Genomic DNA, 13,470 nt, shown 5'->3' with positions numbered 1-13,470 from the left:
TTTTTCTTTTTTTATAGTTGAGTAATACTCCATTGTATAAAAATACCACATCTTTTCCACCCATTCCTCAGGTGATGGGCAGGGTGGACAACATGCAAGTATATATACAGGATGGCTGATGTGGTTGTATTAAAAATTTCCATCACTTTTTTGAAAACAGCAGTTAATGTGTAGAATTTTCACTTTGACTAACTGTATGCTGATATCTGTGATCTGAGGACAGCAGTGTGTAATACAAAAATAATGCTTGAACGCTTGTCAGCTTATTCTTTTAAATGTGCAGCATTTCTAACGTCATATCAATTATTACTATACTCTCTTCAAAATAAATTTTATAAAAGACAAAAAGAAAAACAAGAGGGACATGAACAAAACTTTAAGGTTTAAAAAAAAGGACATACAAATGAAGGACCATTTTGTATCTATATATTCAAAATAGGATAGATATACAGCTACTTTCTCTTAATTCAATGAATAGAAAGATTTGTTCTAATAGTGTTTGTGGACAGGGTATCATGTCTACATCTTGTACAATGAATGACCACTAAGATAGCAATATGCAATGTATTAATTATTGAAACTGTGCTAGTAATTGGTTTTGAAACTGTCTTATTGCTATTTGTTTCTCAATAAAATTATTTTAAAAAATAAAATTATTTAAAAAAATATTTTGCTAAAAATTTAAAAAAACCAAAAATGTAAGGTTTCTGAAAAACAAGGGTTAATATGCAATCATATGTCCAATCTTACAAAACTACATCTGTTAATCTGAGAAACAGATTTGATGATAAAAATAGATAATAGATCAACCTTTGTTAATCAGCTATTCTTGTTCTGAAAATTTGTAACATATATATTGCTTTACGTTACCCTGTTTCTGTCATTGTTTCTGATTTTCTTGCTTTTGTCTTTTACTTTTCAAAATGAAATAATAAAATTAAATTTAATAAAAAAGGAATGCATAAAGAAGATGTGAGGGGCTGGGGAGATGGTTCAGTAGAATAAGCACTTCCCTGGCAAGCACAAAGGCCTGAGTTCAATGCCTGGTTCTGCCAAAAAAAAAAAAAAAAAAGGAAAGAAAGAAAGAAAGAGTGTGTTTTTATGTAATGGAATACCATTCTTCATGAAGAAGGATAAATTTGAGACATTTCTGTGGAAATGGATACAACTTGACACTCTGGGGAGCCGTTAACTGGTATCCATTTTATAATAGTGTCAGCCATTTTCTTAAGTTTCTACTCCCCTGCTGAGTTAAGTTTCTGCTCCTTCCCGCCTTGCCCATTCCCCATGAGTCTCGTGCTATGCCCCACGGGTGGGACCTTCCTCCGTTGCCTAGATACCTGCTGACCCCCAAGAGCCGAGACTTGCTCATTCCTACACTCCCTATATATACCCAGCACCTCCCCTGAATAAACGAGACTTGATCAGAATCCTGTCTTGTCTCCATTCTTTGTGTCTCCTGTCCCTTCTCATCCCCATTCCTCCTCTAGGGTCCTCTTTGACTAACCCATGGGTCGGGACATGACACCATACTATTAAGTGAAATAAATCGAACTCACATGTACAGACATTGCATTTATTCCAACTTTATCTCTTTCCATATTTATAAATTGTTACTGTGACAGGGGAAATCAAAGATCCAAGTGTACTAAATAAGTCATTGACTTAACCAATGCAAGATACGTAAATCAGTGCTCTTTAATCAGCAGTCTTGCAAATAGCAATTTGTGCAGGGCAGTGGTGACAAACCTGTGACGTGCATGTGACAGCATGCAGAGCCTCCTCTGTTGTCACAGGAGCCATCATTTCAGCAGCTGAGAATTGGATATTCAGGTTTAATAGCAGTGTTGCCCTTTATAAGTGGGGTTGGGTTTACAGTTTGGATACTTGGTTTCTAAAAAGTTCACATCACTGGTCTGGTGAAAAAAGACAGTTTCCCCAGGTGCCATGAGGAAAACTGAAGCTGTGGACATGCCCGGGTGGGTGTATGTGTGTGGGTGGGTGGGGGGAAGGGGGAAAACCAGGCAAATATATATACAGGATGAGTGGAACTGATAAACTGGTACTTTTTGTTCTCATGTACATACTTAGGGAGAGTGTTTTCATAATAAACTATAGGTACTACTACAATAGCAAAAAATAAAATGCTAAAGACTTTTACATGTGCCCTGAGAATATTAAACATGTATCTGTTGATTGCCTGATTTGAGCTGGTTTGGTGCTACCGATGGTGACAAATAACAACCGGAAAAGCACAATTATTTGTGTTCTTTTGTGCAGCTGGAGTATATGTTCAGTGAAGCTTTTAACGCAGGTCTGTAGGGCTTGGTTAACTCGCTCCTGCAGAAGCACCTCAGCATGGTATTATAAGTGGCCTCTGGGAAGAGGTTCCAGGTGCCTGCCCAAGAGTTCTGGCATGACACGAGGGCTTACTCAGGACTCTGTTGGCAGTGCACATTGAGTTGGGCCATGCTGGAAGCACAGCAGTGCGAGAACCTCCATAAATCTTTTAAAAAAGAACAGCGAGCATGGCAAAAGAAAACTGCCTTAGAGAAAACTAAGGTCTCAGGTGGCACAAAGCCTCATGATTTAGGAAATATAGGAATGTGGCCTTGAAACTCCATTTACAAAAATGGAGCTCCTTTGGATGAAAAGAAGTGTTCATAGAAATAAAATTGAGCACAGCTCAAAGACTAAAGTTGTCACAGAAAAGGCAGAACTTGGCAGGAGGGGAGAAGGGAGTAGCACATGTTGAAAATTACTTAGAGGCAGCCATTTGTAATGATTTTTTTCTATTCCTCCCTTTTTTGCAGTACAGGGATTGAATTCAGGACCTGGTGCTTGCCAGGCAGGTGCTATGCCACGGAGCTATCTCCCAGGCCCTATTTCCCTTTTTGGACTCAAAAACAAAACAGGGAATTTTCTCTGAGCCAATGCTATTCACCACACATAAATGTCCTAAAGTATTGGGGGGGGGGAAACTCTCCTAATTTAGACATACGAGTTGAAAGGTCTGTAAATAAACCTCAAATAAAAATGTTGCAGGAAAAATTAAGTGAATACTAGACTTACAGGAAATTATAGACTGTCCGAAAAATGTTCAAAAATGCACAAAAACTCAATGTGACAGAAGCTAAGGAGATAGTAGAAATGATGAGGTATCAGTATAAGACATGCTGAGCTTCTGATTTCTTTAAGATTCTAGTGTGAAAGCCAATGGAGCTGAGCAAGTTAGGTTCTTATGATGAGATCTGTGGGTAGAGGCCCAGCATAGGACACTGAAAGCCCAGTGGCTAAGTACAGCGTCCACACAGCATGGGCCAGAGAGGCTGAGACGGCAATTGAGACTGGACATGGTGGCGTGAGCCTGTAATCCTAGCTATTGGGAGGCTGTAAACAAGTGGATCACTACAATTCTGATCTAGTGATGAGACCCTTAACACTCTCTAGATCCTTCCCTAAAAATAAAAAAAATTTAAAAAAAGCATTTCAGGCATTAATATTGTACTTCTCACTTCTGGTTAAAATACTGAGAGTTGTAAAGAAAAGATTTATCCCTCTATTATAACTGGATAGAGAATAAAGTAATTAAAGTCAATACTCTAAAATGCTATTCAGTATATTTTTTTGAGACAGCATCTCACTTTATACTTCAGGCCTTGAACTTATTTGGTAGCCCAGGCTGTCCTGGAACACTTGGTGGTCCCTCTGCCTCAGCCTCCCAAGTGATGGGATTACAAGTGTGCACCACCATGCCACCTTGAAAAGTCAACACTTTAAAATGCGATTGAATGATTTTTTAAACATAAAGCATACATGGAGCTCAATTCCAGCAAGGAATGATCTCTTACTGGAGACCTAAAGGAACGCTCTCCTCTGAAGGCACTTTCCAAGGCTCTTCACAGCTGATGAGAGAGCAAGCTTGCCATAACATACTTTGGCTAGAAAACAGAAACTAGCATAGTTCTTAAGAGACTCTTGGGAATATGTAGTGTTTTGGGATCTGTGGATTGCAAGATGTCATAGTTCTCCTGCTTGGTGGGTATCCCTTGTGAATATTCATTAAATGTGTTACTGTGACATCAATAATGGGAAACATGGAGAAATATATGATGTCATCAGGTTCTCACACTGCAAATTCCTGCTAGATTCTGCATAGAGGGGTTCTAATATTCAGAAAATCCCAACTGAGAAGTGTAGGAAACACCACACTGTCAAGAAACAGGAGTGCATGATCCTTCCACCCACTGAGTCCTGGGCTGTTGTTCAGACTCACCAGGCACTGGTCACCTATGTGACTCCTATGGCACAGAATACATGCGCTCACAAGATTAGAAAATGGATTTACTATTTACAGATGGGTGACAAGAGACAGAAGTTTCAAATCCACTGTAAGTTCAAGAAAATTGCTCAGGGAAAGTAGAGACTTCAGTGAGTGTATTTAGGTAAGGGACCTCAATAGATAGCCCAGCCTGGGTTCTGGGCCTCATAGGTGTGAGACACACTGGGCAGATGTAATGGTTCATAGTGCTTCTCAACTTGACTTATGTGAAAAGATGCCCAGCAGATTAATAATGCACACTTCTGGGTGTTTCCGGGAGTGTCTGGAGATTATTGTCATATGGGCAAGTAAATCTAATAGGCTTGCAGCCCAAATGGAATGAAAGGGAAGAAGGAGGAAGTTGTATTGTGTGTTAAAAGCTCCATCCTCCCTGAGACCATAATGTTAAGTGAAATAAATTGAACACAAAAACTTAAATATCACTTAGACTTTACTATATGAAAAACTCAAAGTATACATAAAGAATAAAAGAAAAGATGGATAACAGGAAATAGAGAGAGGGACCTTTCCCACATGGGAAGGGGGTCAAGTGACAGAGGAGGGAGGTTCAGGGAGAGGCAGATGAGGGAAAGGGATGAAGAAAGCAATGAAGATGCACAAGCGCCAACTCCACAGAAGGAATGTAGACACTGTGTGCCGCAATGATGCACTAATTTAAAAAAATCAAAGGTTCTGTTCTTCTTTATCAGTTGCATTTTTGCAACATCAAATTCTTAAGACTTTAGATATGAGTTCATTCCAGCTATTCTCCATGAAGTTCCAGGCTTTGAATTCCATATTCGCATTGCATCGTTGAGCCCTCTCATGGAGCGTGTGTAGCTTCTTGGGCTGAGCAGCTACTGGCTTGTGTGGCTCTGCAGCATGCAGGAACACAGCCACCCTGCACTGTCTTGCTTCTGGTGCTGTCGCCTATCTGATACTCTCTTTCAGATAGAAGATAGGTAGGTAGGTAGGTAGGTAGGTAGGTAGGTAGGTAGGTAGGTAGGTAGATAGATAGATAGGCAGATAAGTAGATAGATGAATAGATAATAGATAATATAGGTAGATATATAGATGGGTAATTGGTAGATAGATGATATATATTAGGTATACAAATAGATAATAGGTTGTAGGGGGTGATAGAACACTCCTGTTATATTTTCCCTTATTTGGGCAAGAAATGCTGCAGCACCAATCCCTGCTTGCCTCAGCATCTTCCTGTGGTCCTGGACCTCCACTACCAATCCACAACTAGTCCCACCCAACTACTTCCACTATACAGCTATTTAGACCCTGCTCACTTCCTCAATAAATGAGACTTGATCAGAAAGCCTGTCTTGTCTCCATCTCTAGTGTCTCTTGCCCTGTCTTGTTCATCCCCGTTCCTCTTCCAGGTCATTACCCCACGTCTCGACTCGCGGGCTGAGTCAATAGGTAGATAAATGGATAATCGGTAGACAGATGATAGGTAGGTGGATAATATATACGTACATAGATACATAGATGGTAGATTGTGTTCTCCTGGAGAACCCTAAGAAATTGAACAAAGCCTTAAATTGTACCTTGCTTTTAGAGGGAGAGTTAGCATAGAAATAGTGAAATGAACAGGCGATAGTAGAAGTGGATGGCAAAGGAAAGGAAGAGAGAGAGGTTAGGAAAGTGGAGGGGAAGACACAAGAACTGTGCTGGGTGTAAACATATATCTTGACAGAAATACTAAGGGCTGAGTTTGGGCTGAGAATGTCACAGAGACTGGACTATTCTTTGTGTGCTGTATGCTACCAACGTGTGAAAGAATGTTTGTTTGTGCCACAAAAATGGAAGAACTGAATCTGAAATGCACACTCTGCTGGAGGGAAATTACTTTCTGTCCATAAATCAAGTACCCATCACCAACATTCTTACTATTTCTGCTTAATCATTGTAGTGATACATGGATACTTAAAGATACTTGAGAATTTCTACTGAAATCTTTCTACTTCAGTCTTCCAAGTTGATAAGAAAGTGCTACAAGAATCCTGTTTTAAATCTTACTGTAAGGAACTCTTGGAACATAGAAATGCCAACTTTTGTAATGAGAGAATTCCCTTGTCCACAACTCTTATCCTGTAACCAAGAGGTGTAGGGCGAGTGAACAAAAGACTCCAGAAAGAGTGAGTTGGATCTAAGAGGGTGCTACAGTACTGGTAGGACAGACAGGACAGGACAGCTAGGGTAGGTATAAAGTAGAGTAAAAATCACCAGTAACATTCCTGGGGATGAATATCACCTTGAGGAGATGAGTACCTTAGCCTTTTCTGTTACAGTAATTGGAGCCACAACAAATGTATTGATAAGTGTGGTCCTTGGTGGTTTTCTTCCCATTTTTGCAGAACTTCTGACAGTCCATATATGATAACACGTGAGTAGAATCTGCAACAGGGAAGAACCACATAGAAAAGCCAGTGATCTAAATTTTCCAAGGCAGGAGCAATTGTGGCATAAATCCGGCAGCAGAGCAGGTGGAAGGTTGGCTTCCCAGCTCACACTGCCCAGGAGCAGCAATGCAGAAATTGCTGGCTACCTGCAGGGGTTGGACTATTCGCAAGAAGTCCTTCACAGCTGTCAGGGTACTGGGTATCTGTTTGATTCTCTTTTCTGCTAGAGCACTAGCAAATAGCATTTTGAGGTTCTGTAGGTAAAAAATCTCTTTAGCCATTTTTTTTTTTTGGTGCTAAGAATCCTCATCTTTCCTCCTTCTCATTAGCCCTCTCCTTTCTGTGTGCACAGGGACCTGTGCCTGTGGTGCTGGGGCATTCTGTAATTGGGTTCTGCCCTGCGGTTGGCCTCGCTCTGAGATGCAAAGTTGGTGCACCACTGTCTTGGGAATTCTAAGGTTCTTGGAGCACCTCCCCGACTCTCTGACTTACTAATGATGACCTTGAGATGCATGCACTTCTCGTTCTTCTGAGCAACACACATGCCAAAGCCTCGTCTACAGCGGTCTCTCGCAAGGTGAAGATGACATGTTGCACATCTCAGTGATGTTGTTGCTAGAGAGAGCACAGAGCTGGGTGTGAGGCCAGACAGAGGCGGGGACTTGGGATGGAGCTGGAAATATTCCAACTGGGAGAGTGGGGTGACCAGGTTCTGGGTGGGTGGGTGAAGACCTGATGGTGCAGTAGACAGGCAATGAGCAACTAGGTCATTAGCAATTACTCGGTTATGCTGCAGTGATGTAAGAAGATGCTACTGTGTGAGTAAAAGGATCCTCAACCCAACCTTAGTTCTTTTCATTTGGAATACTTTTTTTAAAAAAAATTATCATATACTCATTTACTTATTGGCTACAACTTCTCATTAAGCAGCTTGGACTCATAGTGATCCTCCTGTCTCAGCCTTCCCAGCACTAGAATTACATGCATGTGCCACCAAACCCAGTTTCGGTGGCTGGCAGGTTCTAGGAGTGGCATGGCATGAGGTACCAGGGATTGAACCCCAGTCCTTGTGCTTGCCAGGCAGGCACTTAGACTACCAGGCTATCTCCCCAGCCCATTTGGAATACTTTGCACTTCCACAAAAAAAGAAAAATTAACTTTCATGTCATCCTATAGTGTAAAAATGGTGCTATTCCTCCTGTTCTCTCCTAACTTGCAGAGCTGCGGAGAGGCTCGAGTGTGGTGAGGAGGAATGTCTCAGAGTATTCCATCTAAGCTGCTGTTGCTAGGGTGTGGTTCTGACAGTGGCCTTTATTTTGGGTTGCATACTCCTGCTTCGATGGTGCTAAGTGGCACATGTGTTATTTTTTAAGTTCAAGGAATCTGGGTGTTGACCTCATGGATAATGATACAAACCCCTATGGAAATCAGTATGGCAATTCCTCAAAACCTAAAAGTAGAAATTCCTTTGGCCTCAGCCATTCTGCTCTAGACATCTTCCCCACAGAGTGAAAAGGGTCGTATTACCACGATGCTCACAGACCCATGTTTACACTGGCTGAAGTCACACCTCCCAAATTGTGAAGAAGGCCTGTATATCCATCAACAGATGAAAGGATAAAGAAATTGTGGCGTGTGTACACAATGCAGGGTTACTCTGCCATAAGGATAAACTCGAGCCATTTGTAAAAAAAAATGGAGATATGTATGTATGTATATATATAGTATTTTAGGGAAGAGTCTCCAGGGTGTTCAGGGTCTCACTACTAGATTGGACTCGTAGTGATCTGCCTGTTTACAGCCTCCCAAGAGCTGCGATTACAGGCGCGTGCCACCGCGCCCAGTCTCAACTGCTGTCTCAGCATCTCTGGCCCATGCTGTGTGGACGCTGTACTCAGCCACTGGGCTTTCAGTGTCCTATGCTGGGCCTCTACCCACAGATCTTGTCATAAGAACCTAACTTGTTCAGCTTCAGTGGCTTTTACACTAGAATCTTAAAGAAATCAGAAGCTCAGCATGTCTTATACTGATAGCTATTTGGCTGCCCCCTTGCAGTCTTAATATAAGCTAAGTAAATAAGGCACAAAGGTTTAAACATTGCATGTTTTCTCTTAGAAGAGAAAACAAAAATCTAAATAAAGAGCAAACTGAAAGACAGAAAATAGGAAAATAGATGTTTTGCAATTGGAATTGGGACCAAGGTATGGAAGGGAGAGGGGAAGCGAGGAAGAGCTAAGGGTTGAAACAAGAATCGAGACGCATGATGGGCATATTCCCACTCCTCATGCGTAATGTAATCATTATGCACTGCAAATATGTACTTACAAAAATGGAAATTGAGGGCCGGCAAATAGCTCAGCAGATTAAAAAGCCTGCAAGCAGCCTCAGGGGCCGGGGGTTTGATCCTCAGGTCTGCCTTGCCAGCCCCGCCCCTGGGGCACACTGAGACGCAATTGAGACTGGGTGTGGTGGTGCGTGCCTGTAATCCCACCACTTGGGAGGCTGTAAACAGGCAGATCACTACAAGTCGGATCTAGTAGTGAGACCCTGAACACCCTGTAGACCCTTCCCTAAAAAATACAAAAAAAAAAAAAAAAAAAAAAAAAAAAAAAAAAAAAAAAAAGAAAATTGAAATAATTTCTGAAAATACAGAGAAAAACACAATGACACCTTTATCATGTTTTAGGGGATTAATTATTGCAATGAACATTTAATTTTTGAAACTGTCTTCTTGGTACTCCTAAATGAGAAAAGAAAGCAGCATTCTATCATCTCATTAGGACTATTTTCTTCTCAAATTTAATCTGATTTAACCCTCCTAAAAGCCTTGCAAGAAGATATTGTGTCCATTTGTCAAATGAGCAACTAAAGGTACATAAAGTTTAAGACCATGATTGGACATTTAAAAGAAAAAGCAAGACAAAACAAAACAAAAAAACCTGTCTGATTTCATGGTGTCCACAATTTCCTCTCCTAAATATACTCGTCACAATAAATTTTTCTGAAAGAGTATCGGAAACCATCAAGTACAACAAAATTATTCATTTGGCTGACTACCTCCCTCAGAAAATGAGTATAGAAGAGCAGAAACGATGTCCTGAGGGAGACGTTGATGGAATATGGAAGATATGGAATGGCTGAGGTAGAGGAGAAAAGCCGGATAGAATGGCAGAAGCTCAAAAGTTGGAGGGGAATGGTAAGGACACCTGAGAGGACAGAAAGGTTGCTAGGGGCGGCAGCTGAGTATTCTGCAGCCTGGTTGCCATTGCTCACAAGTGTGGTCAAAGATGAGTCCTGTGTGCACACAGTTCAGGATGTGACTTCCCCTGGAGTTCTCTACGTTCTGTGGCTGCAGCCCACTCCTCAGGTCTGGACTCACCCAAAATGAGGAAGAATAGGGAGAAGAGCAACAAGAAGTATTTGTTCATTTTGACTCTTCTCTTGCACAGGAGAAAATAAGCCAGAAGCTGCAAGCACAGGTCATTAGACTCCAGGGAAGATGCTTTTGCCTTCATCCGTGGCTAAAAGAGCTCGTCACGCAATGTTTTGTCTTGGAACTCAAATTCATTGGTTGTCCTCCCCATGGCAGAGAGTAATGGTGATTCACAATTGTTGGGTTTACAATGAACTGACTTTTTAAAAAATTACAGTTACCACAGAGTAGTCACCATGATTGACTTCCAGGAGTTGTCATGGGTGCTACCATCCACCAATGTTTAATATATGAAACAGTACTGTACTTGCATATAGTGTAGGTACACCCTCCTATACACTTTAAATCATCTCTAGGCCATTTGTGATATCCCATGTGTATTCTGGCTAAACTACTTTGTGCTTGCCAAGTGTCTGTTCTTTCAAGATTTTCTTTGGCTCCTGAAAGTCCCATTGAATTTTGAATCTCCATTCTACCAGACTAATTCTAATTTCAGGTAGTATTCTGGAATTTTAAGCTCCTCCTAAATATTGAGGTCCTTAAACCCACTCAACATCCTTCAACAGATACTACAGCTATCAAACTTTCCCTTAAAAATAATTGAGTTTTTCATTTCTCTCCAGGCAGGTGAGGATGGCTATCAGATCCTTTGAATAGAGTTTGTGTGGTGTGATAGAGTGGGAATAACTGCGTGGCCTCTTTTGGCAAGTCATTTATCTGTGACATTGTATTTGACTATCTTTTGAGTTCCTTGTTACTTAAACATTCTATGGCTTGTCATAAAAATTGTAAGCATGGGCAAGCAGTTCTGTTGTTCTGAAATAACAGGTATTCTGACAAAAGATGCCACGTTCCACATTGCCATGGAATCACTAGGCAAATCTCCCAAATTACACTTGCACCCATTTCAAGAAAGCCTCCAATCAGCAGAGATGCCATTTGTCCTCCTCCGAGGAGAAAGCAGAACATTGTGTCCTCAAGTCAGGCCTCTCTTGGCTTTGAGGTGGGCGACAGAGATCTTGCTGATTACACAGATGAGCAATCTGCACGCTTTGTGCTTCTGACACTCTTGGTTTTGGGGAAAAGGCCTCTAGGCTTGTCAGGCTCCTGGCTTCATTGGGGGAAGCATCTGATTTGCAGAGTGGAAATGGAGATAAGGGTGAGAAATAATGACCCTTTAAAAAATCTAACAGAGGGGTGCTAGCTGTGGGACCCAGAGAAATCAGTGGATATATACATATAAGTATTTCCAGTCCCTTCTGCCTACAGTTGCTGGTGAGGACAGAAATGAAGGCAAAAGAACAGTGACACTGTTCAGTGCTGGCTACCTGCCATGCTCAAGGACATCTGTTTCTACACGGATTGTCTCAGCAAGGCCTTACAACAGAATGATGAAGAACCTAGCGAGGGGCAAAGCGAGGGTACATGCCTAAAGAGTGACACTAAAATTCAGACTTCATTTAGTAGATTGCTGGGAATATAATGCTTCAGATGAAAAGTCACAGTAGATAATGCAAAATTGCAAAAGCCCCTTTTTTCGGATCTGTTCAGGGACTGACTTCATGGATATGTTGGCACCTTCTTTTCTTCTTGAGCAAAGTTTACTAATGCAGAATCTACTGGGCTCTTAGTTTTATGAGGTACAATTGTTAGGATGTGTTTCGACAGGTGCTGGAAGCTTGGTGTCTCTGTCTTCTTTCCTGACCCTGGGATGAAATACCCAATGACACAACTTAAAAGGGGAGAGGTGCGGCTCACAATTGCCAAGGAGATGCAGTCTTCAGTCCACAGTTGGCTGGCTTGAAGGCAAAAATGGTGGTGTAGAATTGTAGAAAGGTCACAGTGGCCAGCTAATGGAGAGGAGAAACAGAGGAGCCGGGGACAACAATAACTCTTTTGAGTTGCGTCTTCAGTGACCTACCTCTCCCAACCAGATCCCAGCCCTAACGGAACAATGGGTGAAGTCTCTGTCATCGGATCCCCATGATCCAACCACCTTCCAAATACATGAAGCTTTGGGGAGATTTTAGGTCTAAACTACAGCACTTGGTTCCCTATGAGGTGGTATTAAGAGGCCTTGGAACCCTTAAAAGGTGGGTCCTAGTGGAAGGTCATAAGTCATTGAAGATGGGTCTCAGAAGGGATTAAGGACCCTTGGTTAATTCTTGAGAGAACAGGGTGTTATAAGGAGGCTCCTCCTGCTCTGGCTTTCTGCCTTGCCATAAGATGGCTTTGGCTTTTGTTCCCACCATGATTCCATTTGCCATGATGTGATTCAACAAAGGGGCCTCACCAGGGCCAGTTCCACTTTATTTTGACTTTGAACCTCCAAAACCTCTTCTCGTTCTGAAGTACCTACCTTTGTGTATTTCCTTATAGTAACTAAAAATGGACTAGAAGTTTACATACAGGTGTAAACTTTAGTAGAAAACTTTCTATTTTTATTCTTATTAATTTCTATCTAATGAAAAGCAACATACTGCTTCAGAGTCCTAACCCAAACAGTGGGACCCTGGGAAAGGCCAGTTGCCTAACTGCCTAACTTGAACAAAGACAGCCAAAAGGATGACCTCTGTGTTTATGAGCACTTGCCTCTCTCATTGTGTTAGTTAAGGAGCCAGACAAATTGACTTTGGAACAGAACCTGACCACTCAGGTAGTTCACGCTGTCCTTGAGCTCCTCAACAGCATCCACACCACTCAGTATCAGGGAACTGCTTATTGGAAATCCCCAGCTCACTCTCCAGCCAATTAATGCTCTCAACCCTGCCACCTGTTTCCCCACAGAACTCAGACAGCCAGATCAGGACTGTCTTTATGCCAACAGACAAGCTCTATGCTAGTAGGACTGATCTCAAGATGGAGTCGATAACAGATGCGAATTATACTTTATTCATGGAAGGGAGCAGCTCTGTTAAAAATGGGCAATGTAAGGTTGGCTCTGTTGTTGTCACCACTGAGCAAGTCCTCCTAGCAGGGCCTCTTGCCTCCAAATTGGTCCACTCAGTGAGCTGAACTCTGGGCACTTATTCATGCCCTCAGTTGGGCAAAAAACAAAAAGGTAAACACATATACAGATCTAGATATGCCTTTGTTACAATTCATGTTAACAGAATGCTATGCAAGGAGCATGGCCTTTTGATAGCAGAAGGAAACAAATTGAAAACAAAGATGAAATCTTTTAGCTTCTGACTGATATATGGAAGCCCCAAATGGTGGCTGTCATACATTGCAGCAGGTATCAAAAAGTCAGGTAACAGACACCATCATCCTTGGCAACCAGGAAGCAGATGAGGTTG

The 13,470-nt window shown here is 41.7% G+C and overlaps 1 protein-coding gene across 1 annotated transcript; it reads right to left on the bottom strand.

The window, feature by feature from the left end:
* Positions 1-3,419: 3,419 nt before the first annotated feature.
* On the bottom strand, positions 3,420-10,274 carry Pate3 (prostate and testis expressed 3). The gene is made up of 4 exons (XM_004641450.2): positions 10,118-10,274; positions 7,231-7,353; positions 6,591-6,733; positions 3,420-3,458 (listed from the first exon to the last, which is right to left on the bottom strand). Exons 1-3 carry the CDS (start codon positions 10,251-10,253, stop codon positions 6,609-6,611), a joined length of 384 nt encoding a protein of 127 aa, XP_004641507.2. The 5' UTR covers positions 10,254-10,274; the 3' UTR covers positions 3,420-3,458; positions 6,591-6,608.
* Between the last annotated feature and the right edge of the window lie 3,196 nt (positions 10,275-13,470).

The sequence above is a fragment of the Octodon degus genome, unplaced genomic scaffold (assembly GCF_000260255.1).
Source record: "Octodon degus isolate 3935 unplaced genomic scaffold, OctDeg1.0 scaffold00136, whole genome shotgun sequence".
Classification (NCBI taxonomy): domain Eukaryota; kingdom Metazoa; phylum Chordata; class Mammalia; order Rodentia; family Octodontidae; genus Octodon; species Octodon degus.
Note: the sequence above shows the minus strand (reverse complement) of the source record. Positions and strands in the feature narration are given on the sequence as shown.

Bases quoted from the DNA above. Each gene is read 5' to 3' on its own strand.
- Pate3 (XM_004641450.2), bottom strand. From the start codon at position 10,253: ATGAAGGCAAAAGCATCTTCCCTGGAGTCTAATGACCTGTGCTTGCAG. The intron at 7,354-10,117 runs GTGAGTCCAGAC...TGCTCTCTCTAG, and splicing joins CCTATTCTTCCTCATTTTGG to CAACAACATCACTGAGATGT. The intron at 6,734-7,230 runs GTAAGTCAGAGA...TCCCTGTTGCAG, and splicing joins GCATCTCAAGGTCATCATTA to ATTCTACTCACGTGTTATCA.